The 26,908-nt window shown below is 66.1% G+C and overlaps 1 protein-coding gene across 4 annotated transcripts in view; it reads right to left on the bottom strand.

Annotated features, from left to right (window-relative positions):
- The window catches only part of CDH22 (cadherin 22), a 72,639-nt gene that overhangs the window by 18,128 nt on the left and 27,603 nt on the right, over positions 1–26,908 (bottom strand). For all 4 annotated transcript variants that reach the window (XM_059713081.1, XM_059713080.1, XM_059713079.1 and 1 more), the window contains exons 4-9: positions 23,487–23,781; positions 15,644–15,763; positions 9,525–9,692; positions 8,840–9,027; positions 8,094–8,347; positions 2,423–2,559 (exon numbers count right to left, since the gene is read on the bottom strand). In XM_059713081.1, coding sequence (XP_059569064.1) covers positions 2,423–2,559; positions 8,094–8,347; positions 8,840–9,027; positions 9,525–9,692; positions 15,644–15,763; positions 23,487–23,781 — 1,162 coding nt within the window. The remainder of the gene's footprint in view (positions 1–2,422; positions 2,560–8,093; positions 8,348–8,839; positions 9,028–9,524; positions 9,693–15,643; positions 15,764–23,486; positions 23,782–26,908) is intronic.

Here is a 26,908-nt window from a genome sequence, read left to right as displayed (position 1 = left end):
AGCGCCCCCTCCGCCGTGGCCCGCTCCCTGCCCGCCCTCGCCGCCGTGCCCTTGCGGAGGGAACAGCCTGTACCAGCACGGGCAGCCAAGCAGCCTGGACACGCAGCCCTGCTGCGCTGCCAAGGCCTGCCCGGACCCATCAAGTGTCAGTCGGTGCGCACGACAGCGCCGCGGCATGACAGCTTCCCCGCTAACACGCTGCCCGCGCCAGCCGGTGCGGCAAAGTGCCGCTGCCCTCAACGCCAAGCCCCCAGGCCACGAGGGCCCTGGGCCTCGGGAGAGTGCCAACGTGTGCCCCCCGCCTTTGCAAACGCCCTCGTCGCCTCTTGCAGGGGATCGGCGCCCAGGCGCCAGGCCCGAACGGCGGGGACTGCGCCGGGCAGGTGGGAGCGGCCGGGCCGAGTCTGCCGCGGCGCTGGAGGCCGATCCGCGCTGCCCCGTTTGAGGGGCGGGCAAGCAGGGAGGCGCTGGCCCCGTTCCCCACCGCTTGGCAAAGCCGCGATCCCCTCAGCGCCAGCGGAAAGAGCCCGTGGGGGAAAGCCAAAGGGTCAGATCCATTGTCTTACTGGGAAAAACCTGCTGGGCTGCACATAACGAGCCCAGGGCCTGTGCATACATTACGGGGAGAAGCGTGCTTCGAGGGTAATCTCTCCGGCCCCCTACCCGGCAGCTGAACGGCCATGGTTAATCAAAGCCTTTTCTTTTTTGGCACTATTATTATTTATTTTCTTTTCATTCCCCAGGAGCAGCTGATTCAAAGCCTCCGTGAGCAGCAGGACCAAGGGTTTGTTCTTTTCTTTCTCTAAGTGAAGTAGAAAGGATGAGCACGACTTCTGCGGGGGACGATTCTGCTCGAGCCCGATGTCGGCAGCCCGCCCCGGCCCCAGCACTGCGACGGGCACGCCCGCCCAGGGCTCCTTGCAGACGAGCGGTCCTGAACCTGCCTGCCAGCTCGCACGTCCCCTTATCCCACGGGGAAGGGAAGGGAAGGGAAGGGAAGGCGAGGAGACGGGACCGGCACGCAGCGCACGCGAAGCCCGGAAGGGAGCACGGCCCATTGGGACCGGAGGGCCGGGCGGAGGCTTTGCAGCCAGGGTTCCCGAGCAGACATTTCACGAGACGATGAGCGAGGTTGCCCGAGGCAGGTGCTCCGTGCTGCACGTCCTGGCTGCCGCGGCGCAGCCTGTCCTCGGTGCCCGGGCCCGAGCGCCAAGCCAACCTGGCGCAGCGGCTCCGCTCCCTGCCCTTCCCACATCTCAGTATCTTTCCGTCCACGCTCCCTCTCCAGAGTGGCGTCTGGCTCTCTCTCCAGCTCATCTGTATTCACCCACGAGGCAGGTGCTCCCTCTCTACCTGCCACCGTGCTGAATATTTATTCACCAACAAAAAGCGCCTTCCTCTTAGTGGAACAGAGTGTGCCAGCCCTCTCGGGGAGCAGCAGCAGAGGAGCATCAAGAGGCACGCTCAGAAATCCTCTCCGCCGCCTGCCAGCTCTTCCCCGCGCTGCCCGCAGTCCTCCAGGCCCCGGCGAGGGAGCCGACGGATTCGTCTCGCGCAGGGGCTCGTGCGACGGCTGGGGCACTTGTTCCCTCGCTGGCTTTTTGGAGCGCAGAGGAGCAGGCTGTGCACACCTGGGGAGGCCTGGCGCGGGTGCCAGGAGTGCCTCAGCAGAAGAGATGCCACCACCCACAGCCTGCAAAGGCCCAAGGCAGCAAACGCAGGGGCATCTCCAGACCTCCCAGAGGCCCTTCAGGTTCACCCTTCCTCCAGCCGCCCACCCCGCGGGCAGCCCCCCACAGCCCGAGCACGCAGGGGCGAGGAGAGCTGTCCTCCGCCACGGCCAGTGCCTGGCGCAGGAAGCCCCCAGATCCTGACCCAGCTGTGCCTGGCAGGGGAACGCCTGGGCCCAGCCCGTCTCCAGCCACGCGAGAGCCGCGTGGAGCCTCCTGCCGACGCCCAGGCCCCGCGGTGCCACCTGCCACTCCGGAGACGAGCGCTGCCCGGCCAGCCAAGGAGGCGCCCGCGTCCCCGCCGCCCGTGTGCCGAATCCAGCGGCAGGACGGAAGCGAAAGGAGGAGGAAGCGCACGATGTAAACACGGGCTCCCGGGAGCCTCAGAGGCATCTCATCAGGTGCAAACGCAGCAAACGAGCAGCGCGGGGATGGCTGGTGGCACGGCTGCGCAGCCAACATGGGTTTTGATTAGTGTTCATCAAAGGCACCGCCCGACCACGGCTCCCTCATTAATGCATGAGTCAGGAGGAGTATTTTTAGGCTGTCTGGGGAGATGTCAGACTCCGGCTTCTCGCAGCCTGCACCGCAGCCAGCTTTTTCCCGCCCGGTCACTTCCACGCCCGTGGGCAAAGCTGTCCCCACCCCAGCTGCAAGGCAGCCCCCACTGCCCGCCCCACGCCACGCCTCACCTGCTTCCATGGCCAGCACCGTGATGTTGTGCCAGCCGGCCGTTTCGCGGTCCAGCACCTTGCCGGTCATGATGGCACCGGTGTTGGCGTCGATGTCAAAGATACTCTCCAGGTCGGTGCTGCGGTCGATGGCATACCTGGACACGGCAAGAGAGGGGTGTGAATGGCTGTGGGGCACTGGCCAGGCTTCTGCCCATACTCCCGCGTGGAGGGGTTTCCAGAGACCATCCTCCACCAGGACCGACAGAGCCCATTGCAGCGCCCAGCCCCGCTGGCAGTGAACAGTGCTGAAGCCCTTCCCCAGCCAGGCACCCCTCCCCGGGAGCCATCGCCCTGGTCAGGGCTCCGGCAGGGCAGGAGCACTGCACGCGCAAGCCAGAGACAACACGAGCTCAGCGTGTTCGCAGACCAGAAGTGCCCTGGGCTCGTCTGGTGCCAGACCCAGCAACGCCAAGGGCTGGAGCAGGGAGCTCTGTGGCGTGACCGGCTGGAGATGGGCAGACCAGCAGGGCATCATCCCCCGGGCCCTCACCCCTGCTTGCGGGAGGAGGCAGACGCTGCCCGTCCTGCACCCCGCACACCATCGATGGCATCAGCCCCGGCGCCAAGGGGCTGCGAGCCCCTGGGGGAGCACGATGCCCGTGCGCTCTGCCCTGGCCCCAGGATGCTGCCCAGCCCAGGCCCCATGCAACACCCCCAACCCAGCGTTTGGGGCTGGGAACGTGGACAGCCGACAAGTCAAACAATGTGATCTGATTTCATTGTGCTCGGCATCGCTCGCATGCACGGCATCGCAAAGCGCTCAGCAGAATTAAATAATAGGAGACAGCGCAGAGAACAAGGGATAAATTACCAGGAGGAGAGGCGCGAATAAATTACAGCGTTCAGTCACCGGGCTGATACCGGGGGGGGGGGGGGAGGCAGAGCGGAGCTGGGGCTGGGGGAAGAGGGAGGCACCGAGGGCCAAGGAGGCAGGACGAAGCCAGGACGCTGCCAAGGGCCAGGGCGAGGGGCCTCGGGCGCGAGCGCTCTGCAGGCACCGCCTGGAGCGGGTCGGGCACGGCCCGCGGGCGGCACTCGCGCATCACCTCCAGCCGCAGGTTGCCGGCTCCCTTCGAACCAGCGCTAGCCAGGGGCTCCCACCGTGGCGCAGAGGTGCCGGCCCAGGCAGGCGAGAGAGAGAAGGGCAGACCCGTCACGACCCAGCCCCTGCCCCGTGTCGGCACATACACCCGTGCAGGCGTGCGCTCGGCCAGGCAGCCCCTGTCGGCACCGACTGGCCTCTGCCCGGGCCCGAGCCTCGCCAGGGTCTGCCTCCGTGCCCTGCCCCAGGCCCCGGCGGACGCTGCAGCCCAAGACGGCGCTTCGCTTGCCATATGGCTGCCTGCGCCTCCGGTAGCCGCCCACCCGCTCGCTTTGTCCTCTGGTCTTTGCGGCACAAACAGAAATCCTCTTCCATCAGAATAATTGGGGAGGAAAAGCCAATTGCTGCAGCGAGAGGGGCCCCTGGGCCGGGCAGCATCTGGCATCCGCAGCCTCCGCGCGCGCAGGGGCCAGGGCCGGCGTGGGGGAGCGCAGCATCGTGCCCCCCCCGACCTCTCCGTGCAGGCCTCATTGTTTTGCTGCTAGGTTTATTTTCAATTGTGCCCAGCTCGGCCGGTCAGGATTGACAGCCCTCCTGCGGCACGGCAGCCAGCGCAGGGCCTGGGCCGCTACCTTCCCTGCGAGTCGGTGTGCTCGCCCGGGTCCAGCGGGGAGGCAGGAGCACGGGCTGAGCCTCCCCCGAGATCCCGGCGACTGCTCCGCTCCCTAGTCTCTCCACGCGGGGCACCGGTGCCCGCTCCTCACACTTGGGGGGCCAAACCCCACACCAGCGCTGGGAGCGTGATGGACCCACATGCTCACTCTGGCAAACGAAAGCCTCCCTTCTTGGCCCCTGCTTTGGGGCCGAGGGGAGCAGCCGGGTCTCTCGCTCCTCCCTGCACCGGAAAGAGCCAGCGAGATGCCCGTCCCGGGCCAGCACGAGGCGGGAGGGATGGAGATGCAGCAGAGCAGACACGGGAACACGGGGACACACACCAGGCACCGCACACGGATGCAGCCACCACGCGGGCCACTGGCAGGCGGATGCCAGGGCGGGCGGTCACACAGACACGCGCAGTGGCTCCAGGCAGGCGCCCGTGCCCCTGGCACGCCGAGGACACCGTGGGGGTCATGGGAGGGCGGCTGGGAGTCTGGCTCTGGGGCTGGAAGCTGATGAGGCAGGAAGTTTTCTCCTCTTATGATCCCAGCACTCGTTGCTGCCCGGGGCAGGGGGTCGCACTGGATGATCTGTTCAGGTCCCTTCCGGCCCTAGAAACTATGAAGCTTACCCCAAGGCCATGGGTGCGCAGGGGGCCGCAGGGCCAGCTGCCCGCGCTGCACTTACATGAGCACAGCGCCACCAGTCCCCAGGAAAGGGGCAGCTCAGGCCTGGGGTGCGAGTGAGCAGGGGCTGCCGACGATGCCGAGCAGACGCAGCTTCTTGGGGGACGTTGACCTCTCTAATGGGCCTCGCTGCAGCCCTCAATCGCATCGCCCAGCACCGAGCCCTGGGGCGGGGAGCCTGTACCTGCCCCTCCTCCGGCCAAAGCCAGCATGGCGCTCGGACGGCGATGCCGCGTGCCGCAGGCTCCAGCCCTGATTGGAATGCGGCCCGCGTCGCCCGGTCTCCGCTCTCCCTGCCGGCATCGCCTGTTGTTTAGATGTTACAAGTGGCTGTTTAATTTAGACAGCTTCTTGGTGCTCCTCATCCTCCTGAATGCCTCTCGAGCAGCCCGCTTCCTTTCTCCCCCAAGCGCAAGGAGGAACACGTTTGCTACCACGTGTGCCGGGTTTTGTTAATGGGAAGCTTTTCAAGCAGGGTGTGAAAAGCTTTTTGTTGGGTTTGTTTTTTCTCCTCTCCCTTTTGTGCAGAAGCAGGTTGTAGTGCTCACTGCGTTGTTGGCGTCTATAAAATGCCCGTGTCCAACACATGTCTCTGGATTTGGTGAATGCCAAACAAGGATATCTCTGAGAACCTTAAATCCCAAGCAGCATCTTCCCAGGGCTGATAACGCCTGGAACGCGCGCAATCAGACCACAGGCTCCCGCTGCCGAGAGGAAAACAAAAAGCTCCCATACCCACAGGCGCACGTACACAGTTTATCAACGTATTCCCCAATACAATGGCGCGGCTGAGAGCAATCGCATCTGCGCGGGGAGCGCGGCGCGGCGCGGGAGCCAAAAGCCAACTGGAACAGAACGTTCCTTCTAAAGGTGTCCCGGCTCCGGCTTTGTCAGCGCCTGAATGAGGGACGGGACAAAGAAAAGCGCTTTCTCGTCAGATAAAGGTTTCCTGCTCGTGTCCCCGTGGCCTTTCATGCCCCTCTGGGCACGTCCAGGAGAGCTTTGTGCCCGTTAGCCCTGGCTCTGGCGCGGCGCCCGTGCTGCAGCCGGCAGCATCCAGCCGCGGCCCGGAGAGGCCTCCGAGCGGCTGCCGTCATCGCAGAGGCCAGCGCCTGGCAGGGACGTGCCCCTCTGCTGTGGCAGATGCCTCCCTGGGCGCTGGCTCTCCAGTGCTGGTGCGGCCCTCGACGTAGTCCCCGCTGGCCGCCGGCGCTTCCCGGAGGCCTGAGGCTTGAGCTAGCGGCTCCAGGGCTCCTCGGCCAGCCCGACAGGCCCACGAGGCAGCGGGCTGCTGCTCTGGGATGCCTTTCCCTCTGTCCCCTTCCATGCTGCAGGATCTCTGCAGGGCAGCACGGTCCCCAGGCTCGGATGGGCGCAAAGGAAGCTGCCTGTGCACCTCCGCGTGGCCCGCCGCTCCCAGAACGCGCGTCACGCCAGGGCCCGAGCAGCCTTTTGCAGGCACCTGTGTGTGTGCGGGGCCTGGTTGTAGCCATCCTGCCCTGCCCCGGAGCACGTGGGATCGAGCCAAATGGAGGCGAGGACACCCTGAGATGCTCCCTCGCACCCCGGGGGCTCTCCAGGCTGGGAACAGGCTGCAAGGGGAGCCCGCGGGACAGGCCAGCTCTGGCAGGGACAGGCCGTGGACGGGGCCTTGGGCACCTATGATGGCTCTTCCTGCCCGTTTGGCTAAAAATACCCCCTAAGCCTTGTTAGAGGCAGCCCAGAGTCAGCAGGAGTTGGAAATGCTGATGAGGCCAGAGGCACCCGGGGCCGCCTCGAGGGGAGAGCGAGCCGCCCCTCCCAGTGCCAGGCTGCAGCGAGGAGAAGGGCGACGGCTGCGCCTGCACCGCTCCTGCACGCAGACCTTGCAAACGCCGCCAAGGAAGAGCCAGCCTCTTTCCTTCTCCTCCCTAGCAACAAAGGACCCGAGTTGAAGGGAATCTGCCGAGCGGTGGCAACTTGAGAGGGTTCAGTGCGGACTTCAAGGGCCGGATCAAACCCCGGCAGTGCTGTCAGGAGGGGCTGCGCTTGCCGGCAGCGCTCACGAGAACAAACGCCGGCTCCGCGGCCCCACCGGGGAGCAGAGTGCTTGGAAGGCGAAGAGGCACGTGGCTGCCTCCCGCGGACGAGCGTGGGTCACGTCCCGCCTGGGCACTGGCAGGACTTGCGAGCCGGTGCTGGCACCATGTCAGCGCCGGGGCTGCCCGTGCTGCACAGGGAGAGCAGGGGCAGCGCCAGGCCCCATGCAGGCAGCTCGTGGGACCAGCGCTGCTGCAACGGGAAGGGCGAGCTGGCCCCGAGCCCCAGGCTCGTCCCCGAGGCGGCTCAGGGGAAGGGGACGCGGCATGCTCTGCGGTGACAGGCGCTGCAACCAGCCGAGCGGACGGACAGAGGGACGGAGCCGCCAGGGAGCCCCACCGGGCTCCTGAGGAGCTGTCGGCCTGGGGGCAGATGCAGGGACGATTCCTGCGTGAGCGCGTCATGGGAACTGGCTGCACGTGAGGGCCGCGGCGGCCCGCGTGCTCCCTTGCTTCGCCCTCCACCCCAGCAACAGCCCCTGCCCGAAGCGGCAGAGCCCAAGTCCCGCAGGCCTGCGCTGCAGAGCGCGCTGCTCTCCCCGGCCCCGCGGCCTTGCAAGGGGGGTCTCCAGCCGCTGAGGACGTGCTCAGCACAGCAGCTTTTCGTCCACGCTGCTCACGACTCAGGCCCCTTGGCAGAGCCACGGGGCCACTTCTGTGCCCCGAGTAATAAGAGCCTCGCTCGGCAGCAGCCCCTTGGCTGTGGCAGGGAAGGGTCTGTGCAAATCTGCCGCTGCCTGAAAGAGGCCCCTGCCCACATGCAGGTGCCTTTGGCTCCGCATCCCCTGCCGCGCTCGGCATCTCGCTCCGGCTCCGGCCCCGGCCCCCAACACGCGCGACCACCAGCAACGTCATTCCTCCTCATGGCCCTTCTGTCATTTCAAGTCACCGCTGAGGCCGGCTCGGGCTCCGCGGCTGCTGCCCGCCCGTCGGTCGGTCGGTCCCAAGTCTGCGGCAGCATCACCCCAACGCCCGTGCCACTCACGCAGCCATCACCTGCCAGTGACACTCCTGTCCCTCACGCGGCCGCAGCTGCCCCGGCCAGGCCCTGCACGCTTCTCCGGTCACTCACCCGCCAGCCCTGCATTGCCCACGCGCCGCCCGCGCCCCCCACGCCCTTCCCAATCGCGGCGCAGGGCCAGAGCCGGGAGGGGCGAGCTGCTCACCGGACAGGGCTGTTGGCAGCATCGGGGTCCAGCGCGGTGACGACGCCCACCACGGAGCCAACGCGGGCGTCCTCCTGCACCTCCATCAGGCCGGAGGGCGGCCGGAACTCGGGGGGCTCGTCCACGTCCAGCACGGACACGCGCACGATGGTCTGGTCCCGGAAGGTGCCCAGGTCCACGAACCGTGGGTCCACGAACTTGTTGAGGGCCTCCACCACCACCGTGTGCACCCGCTTCGACTCGTAGTCCAGCGGCTGCGGTGCAACAGGCTGGCATCAGCGGCGCCCTCCCTGAGCCAGCGCCAGCGGGGCAGCTCCAGCCCACGCTCCTGCCCTGCCCCCTGCTGGGCACCCCCAGCCCCCTGCAAAACCCCCTGGGGGCAGGGCAGGGAGCGTGGTGGGAGCCCCCGGCAGCCCGTGCTCCCGCGCTGCTGGGAGGGCACAGCCGTCAGGAGCTGCCCTGCGGGAAGGACACCCCTGCCCGCTCCCACTGCGCGATGCAGACATCAGCATGCACAGGGCAGGCGCGAGCAGCTCCCGGCGGCATGGGGATCATTAATCACCTGGTGATTATTGCTACGGGAAGGTGACTGGAAGGCAGCGGCCTTGGCGAGCCGCTGCTCGCTCCTGCCTGCATCAAGGGTCTGCTCGAAGCCCACGTGCTGGGCACAGTTCTCCAGTACCGGGGCCCAGCTCTCCACCGCGGGACAGCCCAGCCCAGCCCAGCCCGCCCTGGCCCCTGCTGACCTTCTGCACGAGGACCACAGCCTCCTGGGTGTTGCTGTCGGTGGTGACCCTAAACAACTCCACACCCTCCTCATCCTTGATCTGGTACATCATGTCCGTGTTCTCCCCCACGTCGGCATCCTCCGCCTTGACCCTCCCAACTGCCGTGCCCGTGGGCGCCGTCTCTGCCACGCTGAACTGGTACATCTCTGCAACAGGGGAGGAGAGGGGCGGGGAGTCACGGCACCGCCTGGGCTGGCCCCGAGCACTCCCGACCAAGCACTGGTGGGACCTGTTTGGGACAGACAGGGCTGGGCGTGGGGGGGCATGAGCAGGGGTATCATACCCATCTCTAGCTGGGGTCCCCCAGCCCTCCCGGGTCTCAGGGGGGTTGCCAGGGGCCAGGCCAGATGATGCATCTCCCTGCCATGCTCTCTGCAGTGCTCCATCCCCTGGACTTGGCAGCGCCCCCTTGAACCCAGCACGCTCCGGAGCCCAGGCCCCCGGGCAGGCTGGGCCTGGCTGCAGCAGCCTAGGATGCCTCACTCAGCCCCGGGGTTGCCAGTCTCAGCAATGTCCCATCCCCAGACCACCCTGCCAGGGGCCGTGGCTGTCCCTGCTGCAAGGACAGACCCTGGGTGCCCGGCCTGCACTTCCCGAGGGCAGATGTGCCGGTGCCTGAAATGAGGCGCAGGGTAGCTCTTACTCTGCGGGAACCGTGGGGGGTTGTCGTTGACGTCCGTGATGACGATGGTCACGGTGGTGGATCCCGACAGGCCGCCCAGCTGCCCTGCCATGTCCGTGGCGCGGATCACCACCTCGTACCGGTCCTGCGTCTCGCGGTCCAGGTCGGCCACCGCCGTGCGGATCACGCCTGCAGGGGCAGAGGGGCAGCACTGAGCCCGGCGGGCACGCTGGGCGCTCAGGTGAGCTGTGGGGGGATATGCAGGATGTCTTCCCAAGGTCTGAAGCATTTCGTGGTGAAAATGCTGCTCCGCCACCCGCTGCCCGGAGCCGGGAGGGGGATGGGCAGAAACGCCGTCTCTGGTGACATTTCCAGCGTGGAAGGCGCAGGGGACGCGGTGCGGAGATGCCAAACCCTCCCCACTTCCCCTGCAGGTAGCAATTATCGCAGTGATTATCACAGGCAGGATTTATGGTGATGGACCCCTGCCTGCCTGGGGCTGCAGCTCCCTGGCTCTCATGGGCAGGAAGCCCCCCCGTCCCCCAGCCTGCCTGACATTCAGCTCTGCAATTACCGAGGCTCTCCAGGAGCAGCTTCCCTGCCTCCACGGGAAGGAGCCACCTCGCTGGCCTGGCCCCCAGCAGGCTCCCACGGGCCCGCTGCTCCCTGCACCTGCCCCCGCCGGCGCCCTCCCTCGCAGGAGTCGCACCCACCGCAGGGGCTCGCTGGCACCAAGGGAAGCCACTAGCATGATACCCGGGAGCTTCGCTGGGCCGGACGGGGTGCTGCCTCGGTCCTGTGGCCTCTGGCCCAGGAACACAGCAGGGCTGGGTCCCAGCCAGCGACACCGGTCACCAGCCCTGCCAGCCAGCACGGCCTGGCCCCCCGCGCCTGCCATCCACAGGAGACTGGCTCCTACCCGGGCATCCCAGGAGCAGCCGGGGGCTGGCGCCAGCCCTGCCCCTCTCTCCCCTTCCAAGGCTGCGTCTGGGAACGGCACCATCTCCTGGAAGTTTAAGTGATTCTGCTAATTAAAGGGGTCTGAAGCATTTCATGATGAAAATGATCCTTGTCAGCCTGGCAGTGATGGATGGGGAGAGGAGGGAAGATGCTGCGCAGGTGCTTGGCGTGGCCAGAGCAGCATCGCTGCTATTTATAGACCTCGCCGTGCCCCCGGGAGCGCCTCTCTGGCCTGGGCCCTGGGCACAGCCGGCTGCCCCTGCACCAGGATGCCAGGCACTGCCCCAGGACGGCAAACCCCAGCTCCACGGGCTCCCAGCCCCCCCAGACTGTGCCCACCTGCCCAGGAAGCCTAGCAGCAGGTGCCAGGGCAGCACCGAGGCTCCCTCGTGAACGACCAGGTGCAGAAGGTGCCTCGTGGAAGGACGCCAGGCCCCGCCGCGGCCGGAGCGGGGCTCTGCAGACAGCCCGCCTGCAGGGGAAAGCACCCGCAGAGGAGCCAACTCCTCGTGTGGCCGTGGATGGAGCAGAGGAAGGGACTGACCACCCGCCACGACCTACCCGCACCACCGGGGCAGCACCACCTGCCCGCACCCAGTGACTCGCCCCCTCCACCTGGGGAGCCACCCTGCGCTTTCCTGGCCCCGTGGACATGGCCCTCCGCAGAGCGCCACAAACCCGGCCCGTCTCCCAGCCCCGTCAGCGTCTGTTATGGGTGAATAATGCAGATGCAGGACGACGCTCTCCGGTGCTGGCCGCCCGCAGCTTCCAGCGTGAGCCAGGTGAATCGCAGAGCAGTCGCCAGGCAAGGGGACACTCGCTACATCACACAACCACCATCAGCTCCCCGCCACGGAGCCACTCGTGGGCGAGACGGGCACGCCTCCCAAGAGGGCGAGCGCCGTGGGCTACTCAGTTCTGCGCGGGGGTAGCTGCCAGGCTGCCAGGTCCCAGCCCCCTGGGCAGGCCGTGAGGATGCAGGGCCGGCACTGTGGCGCGGCAGGGAGGAGCAGGCAGCCGCAGCACGAGCGGCTGGGCCGGTCCCAGGAGCAGAGCCCTGTCCCTGCCGCACACAGCGACCCGGGCACAGCCCCTTGCTTGCACTGACCCTGGCGCCCAGGCTGCCTGCCCAGGGGCAGCTGCGGGGAGGGGAGGGAGCCCTGCGTCTGCCCGTCCCCAGCCCCACAACACACAGAAGCGCCGGATCCCAGATCCCTCCTGCCATTAAACATTCATTTCCACTTTGCAGAGTAAACACATCCACTGTCCTGGACTTCATTAAAGGGCCAGTGCCTTGGAGAGGGGCCGAGGATCTCCCACCCACACCGAGAAACCTCTGCAAGGAGCACGTCCCCGGCACCTGTCCCTGCCCCACTCAGCAGCACAATCCCAAGATGGCCCAGGCATCTGGCACCCCTGGGAGGAGCAGGGTCACACGTGTCAGGGCACACCTGTGAGCACCGCTGCACACACCTCGTGCTCGGTGCCGCCGGGCAGGGGCCAGGCAGGAGCAGGCCCCTTTGACTCTGGGGAAGAAGCAGAAGCACATTTTCCCCCCAGCTCTGAGGCCGCACCCGGCGGCCCCACGCCCCAGCCCAGGCTTCCCTTGCTACCAATGCACCGGTGGCTAGGTCTCGACCAAGGCCAGGTCTCTGCACTGCTGTGGCGAGGGGGAGGCTCCTGGGACTGGTCTGCTCAGACCAGCACAGCTGGACAGAGCCTGGGCCCAGCCCTGGTGACAGCCCCCGCCCCCGTCGCGAGGACAGGCTCCTTCCCCGCGCTGGAGGGAGCTGCCCTGTGCACGGGGATGCTGAGCCGTCCTTGCAGACAGAGGCAGCACAGTGAAGAGCTCGCTGCGTATCCGCCAGGCCGCAGGGCTGGCACCAGCTGCGACTGCTGCCAGACAGGCTCCACCATGCACTGCCGCCCAGGTGCTCAGGACACCTCCCTTGCAGCCCGTGCAGAGCCGTGCTAGCCAGTCGCACACCTTCCCGGACAGCCTGACCACGTCCCCGCGAGCGATCGCTCTGCCGCAGCCGTGTCCTGCACCCTAGGCAGGCTGTGGTTGTGCACTACCAGCTCTGCACTTCACCGCTGCTGCCTCCAGCAGAGCCAGGCAGCTGGCAGCAGCTGTGCAGCCCGCAGCTGGCGGGAGGGGAGGAGGAGGAACGGGAGAGCTGCACGCAGTCCCCAAGCCTGGACCTGCCCAACAGGCCAGGGCCAGTGCTCTGGCCCCACAGACAGTGCCCATGGGCACATCCAGAGCCAACACGACCCCGGTGCCTGCAGCCCCTGTGCTTGCGTAAGCCACAGGCAGGAGGGCCCCGGGCACGTGCAGGCACACGCTGGGGGCTGGAGCACACACAATACAGGCTGGCGGAGGCGGCTCTTGGAAGACGCCACAGGGCTGCTGTTCTTCTGGAGGCAAGGAGAGCTTGTAAACATCAATTACGCTCTTTCTTCACATCCTCCCAAGCCCACAGATGCCGGCACAGCTCAGCTGCAGCACAAGCGCTTTGTTGCGCTCCGCGCTCCCCGCATTCCAATGCACGCGGCGGAGACGGGCCGAGCGACACGGCGCACCGCACCACACCGCACCACGCCCCGCCCCACGGGGATGCAGGCGTGCACGCGCCCCATCGCCACCCGCCGCGCTCCTTGCCAGCAGAGGCAGCCCACGCCCCACGGCTGGCAGAGGGGCTGCCCACCTCGCTCAAGGCAGGACCCGTTGCGCTAGGTGCTGCTGCGCACGCAGCAAAACCCCAGCACCCCCCGGCTGCTCCCAGATCCTTCCAGCAGGCAGAGGAGCTGGCTGCCCAGCCACCTCCTGGCAGTCAGCGCACCAGCCGTGCCCTGCCTCTCCCCATGCCCCCACGTCGCTCTCATGCGGGCACGGAGAGAGAGAGACAGACACAGGAGAGGGAGGCGGGGGCAGAGGCTGGCACCTGGGCTGGGAAGATGTGTGCGTGGAGTGTGCCGCACAGCTGCCCGCATGGGGGCGGGCGGGCGGGAGCCCAGTGGAGGCCGATCACAGCCAGAGGGAAGGTGTGTTGTTCTTCATGCCGTATGTTATCAGCAACAGCACGTGCCAGGCTTTTATGGATCTTTTTATGACCATTAATAACAGCGGTGGCTCTGCGCATTACGCTGCGGCTACGGGCAATTAAACCTTGTGCTCAGGGTAGATGCGGGGCCTCTGCAGGGGTCAGGGTGGGCTCCCGGCCGCAGCACTGCACAGGGAGGTGCTCACCCTCCTCTGCAGCCCGCAGCCCTGGCCACAGCTGGAGAACAGCCCCGGGGGTTGGGGGACGCGGCTCCAATGCAGCGCCGCCGACCCCACGTCCCCCCCACAAACATATCCTGCGCAGGCTGCGACTCCGTCTCTGGGGACGGGGGATGCCCGCGGTGCTTTGCGACTATGCTGGCAGCCAAAGTGGGATCGCAGCTTGGGACACGGAGCGGCATGGCACAGCACATCTCCAGAGTCCTGGAGCCGGCAGCTCGCTGAGGGCCATCGGCAGCCTTCGGCCACCAGCCTGCACGCCCCAGGTGCCGGCTCAGAGCAGCCCCTCTGGAGAGGGTGTCCGTTCTTCCAGCAGCATCAGTGTCTGGAGAAGAGCCAGCCCAAACCCCTTTGCAGCGCAGTGTCTAGCAGGAGGGTTTCAGGGCCACGTAGTCGAATCCCAGGAGCTCGGAGTCCCAGGACTCCACGTAGGGCCCCGGCCAGGGGTGCAAGGCAGGAGCCAGAGCGCCGGCATGGCCCGAGCTCCAGGGCTCTGCGCTCTCCGTCCTACGCCCACATTTCCAGGGGGCCAGTCCTGGGCCTCTGCTCAAGGCTGCACCCAGCCCTTACTCAGGCCAAGCCCCCCCAGCACCCGTGCAAGTCCCACCTGCATGCAGGAGGGGCAGAGAGCTGCCCTGAACAGCAGCTCCCCCCCAGCCCCACACCCACCCACCAGGGAGGGGTGAAAGGCACTCATACGTGGTGCTGACAGCGCAGGAAGGGCATCTGGGCCGGCTGGGACAGGACCCGGGGAGGCAGCCGTGCCTCCTCCTGGAGCAGCAGGACACCCTTCCCCACGGCCCCCATCCGCAGAAGAGAAGAGCCACCATGCCCGTCTGGCCTCACTCGCGCCCATCCACCGCTGGCGGCTCACACGGGCTTTTTGGGGGCACCAGGTGCGCCTGCCCCAGCCCCGGGTTTCAGAAGCCACGTGCCTCGGCACAAGCACGTGCACGCACGCATGCATGCACACCCTAGCTCTTACACCTGTGTGCACACGACAGGCAGCCTGCTCATCGCTCCTGCTCGTATTGCTCAGCAACAGCAGAACGGGTCTGGTTCAAACCTGCACAAGCTGCCTCCCCGGGGCCCAGAGCAGCACGGAGAAATGTCAGCCTGACAGGAGGCGATTGCACAATCGACTCGCGGGGACCAGTCATCCCTGCCCGCGCCACAGCATCTGCATGGCACGCCCTGTCCGGGGCCCCGGCCACCTGGCTGCCGGACCCGCTGGGGAGGGGAGCCGGTGTGCCGGGCCCAGCCACGTGCTGCCAGGACACAGCGCTCCTACCGACGCTCAATAAATTCCTGGCGCTTCACCGCACGCCCCGTGCCTTCAACCTCTGATTACGGCTGAAGCCTCTTCCCTCCCCGGCAAGTGAGGCTGCAGCTAAAGGTAACGAGCAGCCTGGCCGGGCGGGCAGAAGAACGCACACCCCAACATCCCGGCAAGGCACTGCTCTGCGCCGGGCTGTCAGCGCACCATCCGCTCGGGATTTACAGCCGGCGCATTTTACAACGGCTCCATTACCGGTTATTAAGGAACGGAGCAGCTTCTCCTGCGCGTTCGTTAAATATTAATAGAACATTTATAAACCGATCCTTAAATTAAAGTGTTACCTTTAATCAAAGCCCTGGTGATAACAACGCAGCCTTTGGTAGAGCCCCTCTGGTAGCATTTAAACTGCTCCCACCGAGAGGTCTGTGCGCCTGTAGCCAGGCTGCTGCGCTGCACTGCGCTGCGCCCCGCGCCGGCCGGAGCCGCAGATGCTGGCGGCTGAGCAGGGCCCCTCCGAGCACCCCCGGCCAGCCACCCCGACCCCAGGCTGCGCGGACCAGCCACTGCACCGGTGCCTGGCCCCAGGAGACCAAGTCCCCTTGCCCGGCAGGCACTAACCTGTCTTGCTGTCCACCGTGAAATGCTGCTCACCGTCCAGCACGCTGTACACCACCCGGGCACTGCTGCCGTACGTGGGGTCATCGGCGTCCGACGCCATCACCTGCATCACAGACGTGCCTGGGCCGGGGAGACAAAGCAGAGGGATGAGCGTGAGCAAGCTGGGCCGAGGGAAGTGGCCTGCAGGACCGTGCACAGCGCTGAGAGCAGTGGGGACAGCACCCCTCCTCAGGGGAGCAGGATGGGACGGATGCTGCTGCCTTGGGAGGAGCTGCTGGGAGTGCATCGCTCTGAGCCTCGGTGTCTGCGGGGCTGGGGACAGGACACGCTGCCCTGGGGAGGGGAGCACAGCTGGGAGCATCTGCCTGGGGAGGGGCTGGAGGTCCGCACGGTGCCTGGGGCAGGGACATCACAGCCCGGCTGCCCCTTCAGGTACTGCCGAAGGGCAGTCTCCCCTGGAGCTAAGCCCCCAGCGTGTGGCTACATGGGGGGGCCGAGCCCGGGGCCGTCACGGCAGCACCGGCTCCCTCTGCCGCAGCCTGCACGGAGGCCAGGGGCCGTTGCAGTCGCCCCCGCTCCCCTCCCCTCCCCGAGGCCTAGACACAGCAGCACGTCCTCATGCTCCACACGTAGCAGGGCAGGAGCAGTATAAATTGGATAAAAGTCCATCAAACGGCTGCAATTAAGTTATTGATTTTCAACGCTGCCTCATTAAACAGGGTGCTTCGCACTGACTGTCCCCGTGATGGCTCTAATTTGACATCATGTTCAATTTGACAAAGGCAGGACCCCGGACGTGAGCTGGGGCAGGGATGGAGGAGGCAGAGCCAGGCAGGGGCTGGGGGAGGCGGGAGGCAACGATTCCCCTGCACCAGGAAGACGCCACAGCCACATGGCGAGGCCACGCCGCAGCGTCGCACTGCCCACAGACCCTCCCCACCGATGCCAGGTGCCACGGTGGCAGCACCAGCCTGCGCAGCAGGCTGGGCCCAGATCAGGATGGGACATGCTGATCGTGGGAGGCTCTCCTTCGGACAGCACTCAGGGGCCAAGGAGCTCACGGCCTTGGGCTGCAAAGCTCAGACCAGGCTGGGCCGTGAGAGCAGGCGCTGTGCGTGGCCCTTGCTCCCGCCGGAGCTGCCCGTTTAGGCTCTGCTGCCAGCAGTCAAGTGCCCGCGGCTCCCTGCCAGGCCTATCCAGAGCCGGAGGCAAGCCTAGCTCGCTGCTGGCTCTGAGGACACCGGCACTGGGCTGCCCCTTGCCCTCCCCCTCCGCTCCACCTGGCCCCCCGCCACCGCCCGGCATGAGCCTGGCACCTGCAACGCGCTCCCCACCCCCTGCTCGGGGCGAGGGCGAGGGAGCACCGCTGCTCCGTGCACGACAGACAGGCCTGGGTCACAACGGAGGCATTGCCCCGTTGGGACGTGGTGGGTGCCGAGCAGAGCGCCCGGTGCCCGCGCCCGGCCGGGCCAGGTGCAGGAGGCTCTGCAGGGAACTGTGGCTGCTGGAGGGCAACGGGCAGCAAACCCGACGGGAGCCGTGCGGCACAGCCCGTGAGCCCTGGAACGGCTCCCAGGACAGCCAGGCCGGTGGTCCCAGGGCTCCCAGCTGTGCCCTTCTCCGCCCCTTGCACCCGACGCTAGCCCCTAGGCCAGGGGGAGCATCAACCCCCACTGCAGCTCTGGGGACAGAGACGGCCCCTGCCGCCCGTCGGAGGCACGCAGCACAGAGGCCCGGGCTCCTGGCCCCATCCCGGCCTGACCCCGCCGCAGTGCCGGGAGGAGGACCCAGGAGTCCTGGCTCCGGTCCCTCACTGCAGGCGTCAGGCCCCCGCCCGGAGGCAGGCGAGCCCGCAGCGAGGACAGCATGTACCTTCCTCCCTTGATTGAGTTTCCTGGCATCTGCCTTCGCCGTAAAAGATACAATAAATAAACCCAAACATCCATCATGTGCGGCAGCGTGGGCCCCGCGACCAGGAATCCTGCGCTCGCACCCGCAGGGATAATTAGCCACGTAAAATGAGCTCAGGGCGCCAGCCCCTCCCTCGCCGCTGCCCCCAATACATAACGGTTAATGGCTCGGGCACAACCTCCCCGACTCTCTCCCGGCTGCAAGGGTGAAGCGTGCTGTGGCCGATGGAGCAGGAGCTGCCCTGCCCCCGCGGAGCCTGGACGGACGGAGACGGACGGACCGGACCACGCACAGCCTGAGCCGGCTCCGCCGGGGGTCACCCCCACTCCTGCAAGACCCCTGAGCGCGAGCGTGGGTCCAAGCAGCCCTCGGCCCCCCAGGGATGCTTAGGAGGGGCAGGGCAGGCTGCAGGAGGCAGCCGATGCAGCCCTTCGTTCTCAGCCCCCAACATGGCTGATACCTGCTCCGGCTGGCGGGGGCCAGACCCCTGCTCAGCACCCAGGGGTGGGGGAAGATCCTGGGGGGGTTAAGCAGCATCCCCCCCAAAGGATCCCCCCCCCCACCGCTGCTGCAGAGCCGCGGGTCAGCTCCACGCCCGCTTCCAGCCGCGCCAGGCTGCGCGCACCCCTCGGCGGCTGCAGCAGATCCGCAGCGGCCCTGGCTGAACTATCCCCACCCCGGAGCAGCACGGAGGGGGGCAAGAAGCCACACAGGCCCTGCCCCACGGCTGAGTGCTGCAGCCCCCCCAGCCCAGGCCCGAGTGCACGCTCCCCGCCACGCCGCCGGCTGCTGCGCCCGGTGCATTAGACAGTCTGAGCCCCCGTCCCCGGGGACTGCTTAGCCGCGGCTCTGACAGAGGATTTGGTTGATGGGAAGCCTCTGCCTTCGCACAGCGCTTGTCCCGAGCCATTAGTGAGCTCCTCTCCTGCCCGCCGTGGCACACGCAGCGTGGAGAGCGGGGCTGTGTGGGACCGACGGCATGGGGCAGGCCTCCACTTCTGCCCCGCCGCACTGCAAACACGGCCCCTCGCTCAGCACTGCTGGGGCCCACTGCCCTGGTAGGCACCTGCTACACCAGGGCCACGCTGGAGAAGGGGCCGAGAGGCTGACCCTTGGTGCCCGGGGCAGGGCTGAGCACCAGCCAGGGCCCCAGCCCAGCCCAGCTGCCAGGAGCGGCTCCGGCTCCGAGAGGTGCTGGCACGGAGAGGAGAGACGCGGTCTAGGCCCCCACACTACCCAGCTACCATGCATCGTCCCCTGCTGCCCCGCACCGCAGAGCATCTCAGCACAGGCCACTGCACTGCCCCTGCCCCGAGGGGCCACGACATGGCCTGCAGCCCCTGTGCTGCCCCAGGGCTCGGCACCATTTCCCTGCCATTCACCCGGGGCAAATTCCCTCAGTGCTCCTGGGACCTTGTTATCCACGCTGCTCGGGGCCTGCTGCGCCCGCTCCAGCAGCGCTCAGCGACGATGCACGTCACCTGGCAAACGCAGCGCGCACGGATGCAGGGGGGAAAGGGGCCTGGGCGCCCACCCGCCCCATCCCCGCCTGGGGCGCTCTCCTCCGGGCAGCAACAGCCCGGGGAAACCCTCTCTGGCCTCCTGCGTGCCAGGGCTGGGCGCCCCGGAGCATGTCCACGCTGCCGTTGGGAAGGGAACCCGAGCCCAGCTGTGCCTGGTCCCGGCCGGGAGCCGCGACTCTGTGCAAGCGCTGGCAGCGATGGCACCCCTCACCCAGGGGCAAACAGGCAGGAACCTGCTTGGCTGCAGCGGGGCCTGGAAAAACCCGGGGCTAATGAAACCTGGCAGGGACGGCCAAGCCCTCACTGGTGCACGGTGGGACGAGGACTTCTGCTGGGCCCAACGGCATCCTGGGCAGCACAGCCCGGGCAGGCAGAGCCCGGCACAGCCAGCCCCGGGGGGGAACGTGCACAGGTGCAGCAGGGAGCCACGGGGTCCAGCCCTGCACTCTGCTCCGGACAGCCTCAGCGTGCAGGGGGTCCTGGAGCTGCAGCCACACCGTGACCCAGAGCTGAGCTGGCGAAGCGTGGCTGGCGTTAGCCCACCAGAGCCGCGGACGGCTGACGCGTGGGTCCCCGGCCCCGGCTGCCTCCAGCCTTGGCTCATGTTTCAAGCGCTTGGTATTAAAAATTAAAACCCACCTGTCGGATCGCCTGTAAACGCTCTGATTACACATTAAACAAATCCCTTTCCTCTGCTTCCAGTGGGGAGATTAAATGATCCCTCCCGGCAATCAGCGCTGGTGCCGAGTCGGGGCTTGACCCCGTGCTTTCTTTCCGCGCTGCCAAATCGCCTCTAGTCTGGACTGCTGAGCCACACTGCGGTGGGACAGGGGTGCCGCGGGCCCTGCCCACGGCGCACGCCTTGCACGCTGGGCCCCGGGGCCAGCCTGCAGCCCCGCACCAGGACCGGGCCCCTGCACGCCGGCCATGTGCAACCTGCAGACCTCGCATCAGACGGCAGCACAGGCAGGGCTCGGGAGCCGCTGGCAGCTGCTCGCAGCCCCGGGGAGCCTGGGAACGGTGCCGCAACGCAAAGGATTCTAGAGGCTGCTGTCGGGAGACGAAGTGCCCGCGGCTCCCAGGCACTCGGCCAGGCGCCCGCGGTCCATCCTGCTGCCGCCGTACGAGCCCGGCTTCCCCTGGGCCCACCCTGCCCTGCCCGGCTCCAGCTCCAGCTCCGGCTCCACCGGCCTCGCCTGGGACCAGAGCAGCCCCGGGTGGGACAGCTGCTGCAGGACGTCCCGGCCAGGACCGGGGACAGGATCAGACCCGGCCCCGGCCCCGGCCCCAGGCACAGGTCTGAGTCCCGCTCCGCTCCGGCGGTAAGCGCAGGGCAGCAACGCCACGAGTGACAGTGCTCCAGCCTGCACCATCGACCTACCGCGCGTCAAGACAGGCGCAGGGAGGAGCCAGCCTGGAGACCTCGGAGCCGCAGCAGCCCCGGGGGGTCCAGGGCCTGTCCAGCCCTCCGCCTCGGCCCCCGCCCCACGGGCACCGGCACCGGCAGGGAAGCCCCAGCTCTCCCAGGCTCAGCCCAGCACATGCCTGCTGCTGTGGGCCCCAGGGCAGGAGGAGAGGGGCTGTGTGTGGCCAAGGCTCCCAGCTCCTCTCTGGCACTCTCCTCTTGCTCCCTGCTGGTTTGAATTTCCTGGTAGATGCTGGGAAAGTGGATGCCGTTCCCCCCAATTAGCCCTCCTTCGTTATGCAAACACTGGCCTTTGATCTGCTCCCTGTGCTTTACTCTCCTCTGTGCCCAGGACAGGCCGTGCGTGGCTCAAGGGCTGGGCTGGGCGCGGAGCTGGCAAAGCACCGAGCTCCCACCGAGATGGCCCTGCCCATGCTCAGCACCACCATGCAATGCAGCGCTGTGGGCACAGACGGCGCCCGGCGGCACCAGGGCTCCACGCCTTCCCGCGGGCAACCCTGCCGTGACGGGACCCCCGAGCAGGCAGCTCGCAGGCGCTGGGTGGGTGTGGGTGCCCATAGGTCTGGGGGGCAGCGCTGGCGCCCAGGCCCGGGCTCCTCCCGCGTGGCGGCTGCAGCTCGCGGCACGTCGGTGCTGCTCCGAACACTTCTCCCCACTTTCAAGTTCTGAGCACTTTAATTTGCAGGAATCGCCTGCTTTCATGTTGCGGCGCCACGCGTCTCCCTGCCTCTGATCTCCGATTTCGCAGACACGTCTCCTTTGATACGTCTTGTTCGCATCAGCCTCTGATCAGGCAGCTCCATAACTGTGAGTGATTTTCAAAGCAGCCAGAGCCGTGTCTGGAGCATGGAGTCGCCAGTCCCCTCCCTTCCCAAAAGTTGTTCAAGCAAAATAAATTAATCTAATTCCCCATAGCCCTTCAGGAGCAGGACAGCTCTGGGGCTGCTCTGGGTGCCAGCACCCCGGCTGGCGGCACGGCCATGGATGGGGAGAGGCCTCGTTGAGGGGTGACGGGGCGCTCGGGGTGCCAGGAAGTTCCCACAGCAGCTCCCCCGGTCTGATGACTCCTGTGAAGATGCCAGAGGCAGTTGAAGGGCTCCTTAACAAGCCAGCTAACAAACAGGCTGCATTTGCTATATCCAGAAAGAGCCCTGCATGCCATCCTGCGTGGGGCTGAGACTGCGCTGCCCCACTGGCCACGTGCCCCTGCGGGCGCTCACGGTGCCACGGCCCAGACCCCTTTCCTAAAATGAATGAGACTCTGCCCACGGCAGACCTGCAGAGAGCAGCGCTGGCCCCTCTGCCGCCGGGGCAGGGCTGCCAGGAGCCCCCTGCCCTCTGGCATCAGTGGGGCTCAGGGACGCTGCCTCCTCCCAGGGCCTCTGGGCCTTCCTAGCTCCACCGCTCCACCGGCTGCAGCTCCTCCCGCGCTTCCGCGCACCTGTCACTCTTCCCCCTTTCATCCGCTGCCGACTCCCCGGAGGGACCTGCCTTATCGTTTGATGTCAGTCAGTCTTTTGCAGGCTCTGTCTTGTGCCTTGATGCAGCCTTTGGAGAGCGCTGATTTACAGTTCCTGGCTGCAGCGCCAGTGCATGCGCTCCACCTACTCGCCCCACACCGGCGGCCACCTCGGCGAGCATGGGGTACCTGGCCCAGATGGGGAGCAGCATGGCACCCCAAGCAGGAGCCCAAGGGGTCAGACAGCAAGAAACCACAGCTGGATCCGGGGGCCTCCAGCTGTGCTGGGTAACGAGGCGGAACATATCACAGCCCCAGGCAGGGAACGAGGGCAGCCACGTGCAGCACCCATTGGCTGGGGCCCCCTCCACCCCCCCAGGCCACGGGGTGCTTCTGCAGTGGGACTGGAGACGGACGGTGACTTGGGCGCTAGCTGAAGCCTGTGGACAGGGAGCGCAGCTGCAGCCCTTGCTTAGCCCTGCAGACGCGTAGGCATCATGGAAGGATTGCACGCAGCCAGACAACCATCACCTCTGCGCCACAGAGCCAAGGCCGGGGCCGGGGGGCAGGAATGGGATGGGTTGGTGCCTCAGACAGGACAGACGTGCAAGGGGTGGGCAGAAGGGAGGGGCTGCTGCAGGGAGGGCGATCCAGGGCTGTGACACCCCAGCAGCGATGGCCTGCCCCGGTGCATACCGCAGGAGGCTGCAGAGGGGGTGGCACGGGGAGCCCAGGGCTGGAAGAGCACGACCGCAGCGGCACAAGAGAACTTGCACGTGTGAGCACCGTGCGTGTGGCCAGGCCACTCTGCTGGCTCGGGGCAATGGGCTGGGCTCAGCCCTCCACCCCCAGGCACCCACGGGAAGCTGGGAGGGCTGCAAAGCGAGGGCAGGGACACCAGGGACAGGAAACAACCAGCGACTCTGCCCACCCTGGTTCTGCTCTCACCCCCAGGTGAGGGGTGGCGGGAGGACACCCCAGCTCAGCACCTGGCCCGCTCCATGGTCAGCTGCTTGCCAAGGTGAGAAAGGCCGTGAGGAGCCAGTGTGCTGGGGCCGTACACCACACAGGCTGGGAGAGCCCGGCCCAGGACGATGGGTGCTCAGCAGATGCCTGTGCAGATGGGCAGAGACAAGTCGGGGAGCACAGGCACTTGCCAGACAGATGTGGCCGGGGCAGAGCGAGACGCTGTCCCCGCAGCTGCCACTGCCTCCTCCGTGCACCACGGGCAAGGGCCCAGGGCCTGCTCCTGCAAGCCTGCCCCGAGACCCGCGCAGCGCTGCTGGAGCAGAGCCAGCATCCGGCGCAGCCGCTCCCCGTGCCAGCCCGCCAGGCTGAGCTGCACGCCTGGCCCCAGCCAGCGCTCAGCACGGAGGATTTATTCACTTGTTTTCCTGACGACGCCTTATTTATTCTCCCTTCCTGGCTCCCCTAGCTCCGGTCGCGCCTGGAATCCCCGGGATTTACGGCCGGCGACGCTGCCGTACCCGAGACGCGCAGCGCGGCACAGCAGCGGGGACCTACCTACGGGCGACAGCTCGGCCACGCTGCCAATGTAGGGCCCCTCCAGGAAGCGGGGCTCGCTGTCATTGATGTCCTGCACCTTGATGATGAACTCGGACTCGGGCTCCAGCAGCTGGTCGGTTTGGCGGTCCCGGGCCTGAGCCCGCAGCGTGTAAAATGTCTTCTGCTCCCGGTCCAGGCGCTCGGTGGCATGGATGTCGCCCGTGACCTCGTCGATGAGGAAGATGGTGCCTGCGCCCTCCCCGGAGATGGTGTACTTGATGGAGCCGTCCCCCTCGTCCGAGTCCGAGTGGATCTGCCAAGGGAGGAGCAGAAGGAGAGCGTTAGCGCAGGCCTGAGCCCCGTTTGCTGCTCCCACCCAGGAGCCCCTGGCTGCACAGAGCCAGAGGCACGGGCAGTGCCACGCAGACAGCAGTGCCCAGGCTTGGGCACAACCTCCCACTCCGGCCTGGTCCCGCACTGACATGACGCGATGTGCCGCACGCGCCGAGCCCCTGCCCATCCTCACGCAGGCCAGCTGGGCTCGGGCACACAAAACAACACCCTGGAGAGGGTCGAACCCAGTCTCTGCCACCGACTCACTGCGCAGCCTCCGCCCAGCCACCGAACGCAAGCCACACAGATCAGCCCGCGTGGCTCAAGCTGGACGAGCACCGAGAGCGCAACACAACAGGTACTGAGGGATAGAGATGGGGCGCACCACCAGCCCACTCAGGCCCCTTCATGCTACGCTGTGAAAGGGGCTCCATCGCGCCAGACCCCCACCAGCTCGCTGCCCCTGGGCCCGCTATGCCAGGGCGCAGGCGCTGGCTCTCCCTGCCGGCACCGCTCCAGCTCTCGCCTGCTTCGTGGGCAGCCTGTGCTGTCGGAGCCGCTCTGCTCTCCACCTGGGAGCTCATAAACACGCCGCACGCCAGGCGCAGAATCCCCGGCCTGGCTGCAGCCGGCAAGAAACGGAGTAGCTTGCCCGGCGTTCAGAGCGAAAAACAGCCCCGGGGGAAGCTGCTTTTGTGGCCAACGATTTCCTCTTCATTTTCTAATTAAGACAATATTTGAAACGAGGGAGGGAAAGGGTAAACAGCAGCTCCCCGCAGAACTGGCGCTGCCTGGAATCCAGGCCAGGCGGCCGGAGATAATTTTATTGGTGGCATTAAACTGAGTTATGAGGTTTTTACAATCCAGCCACTTATGAGAAATCTATTAACAGTAACTGGACAGGCAGAATGCATCTCTACGGAGAGCAGCGTGGGCATTAATTGGGACCATCCATAACAGGACAGGCCCCCGGAAAGGTTTCATCAGACGCCTTCATTTACTCCCCACAATTTCTGCTGAGAATCAGCAAAGTTGCCAAAAAAAAAAGAGCCGTCCATTAATCGGCTAATGAAATATGAAAATGTTTATGGGCCATTCAATCTTCCAAACTGCAGTTCTATAATCCACCTTTCAGACACACAGCTCCACCAGCAAGAATTTATACCAGAGCTGCCTCCTTTTACGACGCCTTCATTATATTTGTCTTGTTAGATACAGTTTATATATTTATTTATTTCGTGAGTGAGGTGCCCACACATTAGACAATTCAGGGCCTTTTACACATCATCTGTATATTACCGCGCGCTTCAAAATACTTGCCCAGTGCCAGGAGGTGCATCCGCCTGCCTGCCATCACCTAGGAAATGCAACCGCCCACCAGGAAACACCCCTGCCTGCCCGCGGCTGTGCAGAGAGGACACCCTGCACCCTTTCCTAGCACAGCCTACGTCCCGTCGCTCAGGGACTGCCCTGCAGCCTGGGCATGCCCCACCTCTGCAGCCGCACGGCCGCCCACCTGTGTCCGCCCGCCGCCTCCTGCCCCTCGGCCCCATCGCCTCTGGGCGGCCAGCACAGGGGCTGCTCCACGTCCCCGTCGATGCCACCGGCCAGCTCAGGCTCAATCATGGGCACGGGAGGCCCTGCCTGCCCGGCCAGCAGCCAGCCACAGCCGTCAGCCCGTCCCTGCCTCGAGGGCCACCGCCCCGGAGCAGCCACCAGCAAACCTGCAAACCGGAGCAGAGCCTGCACCCCCGGAGCTGGGAGATTGATGTACCAGGGAAGATTAAATGAGCTCTGGCCCCACTGCTCCTGATGGGGAGGGTGGGGAGCCGCGGGGCACCAGGCCAGGGCACGCCCAGGCGTGTGCTGTGCAAGGGAAGAGGTGCTGGCGTTGGCGCCCGGGCCCAGGGTGCAGGCAGGTGCCCCGGGCAGACAGATGGCACGGCCAACAGGCTGGCGCAGGGGGAGGCACAGAGCACCCACAGCCGGACTGCAGGAGCGCCGTGGTCCGGCTGCGGCTGAGCCACGAGCCCTGTGGCCCGTTGCACACATTGCTCCCGCCCTGCACGGGCGCTGGAGGGACTCAGCAGAGCCCTGGAGGGGTGGACGGCACCAGCTGTGCCAGTGCCTCCTGCCCACCGCCGCCCTCGCCCCTGTTTGCACCCGGGACAGGGCTAGGTGCCCAGGATCCAGGGCCAGTGTCAGCCCCTCTCCTCTGCCTAGGGACCAGGCAGGCACGTCCGGGCAGCGCCAGGCAAGGGCCCCTGGCAAGCAGACAAGAACCTTTCACCGGCTCCGTCTGTTAAAGAGGGAAATTGTTTCCCTGCCCAAAAGGGCTAAAAACAGGGATTTTACGAGGCCATTAATTACTTCCTACTAATTAAATCAAAATTAAATGTGAACAGAGGTGCATTTTCCTTATGAAAAGCGATTAAGCAGAAAGCACAGATACACAAATAAAACATGACGCTGGGACTGAGGAAGAAAGAAAATCAAATAAAAACTGGCCCGTAATGAAGGCGCACTCTCTGTTTGCTCCAACTCATAAAGCCCGAGTTCATCAATTTTCTTTAAATATTAGCAACTTAATTAAATCTGCTTTTTTCCCTTTAATCCCCATCTCTATCTAAAATAGATCTGTCCACATGCAGAAGTTTGGAGCTAGTGCTGACCCCATAATTCTATTTAAAAAACCCGAAGAAATCCACATCAAACTGACAGCGGCCTCGGGGGAAATTACAGTTCAGAAAAAGGATTAGCCAAAGAGCCCAGATTGTATGGAAATGTTATTGGACCTCCGAAGAGCCCGGGCAGGGGTGCAAGGGGCAACACAGTGGCCGTGCCTTCCCGGCGGGGGGTGCCAGCGGGACCAGTGCAAGTGCCTCAGCCACAGGAAAGCTCCCAGCTGCGTCGGCCCCGCACGGGTTTCTGCACGGCGCGGGGCCACGGCAGTGCCCACGAGAAGCTCGCAGCCCTCCAGGGAGCAGCAGGGGCAACGCGGGCACCTGCGGCTGGGGGTTCCCGGCCACCCCAGCCCGGGCTCTCCCGCGAGGGGCGCACAGGTTCCCGGTGATTACAGCCCCAACCTGGAGCAGGGGGAGAGCAGG

Source organism: Alligator mississippiensis, chromosome 9, assembly GCF_030867095.1.
Source record: "Alligator mississippiensis isolate rAllMis1 chromosome 9, rAllMis1, whole genome shotgun sequence".
Classification (NCBI taxonomy): Eukaryota; Metazoa; Chordata; order Crocodylia; family Alligatoridae; genus Alligator; species Alligator mississippiensis.
Note: the sequence above shows the minus strand (reverse complement) of the source record. Positions and strands in the feature narration are given on the sequence as shown.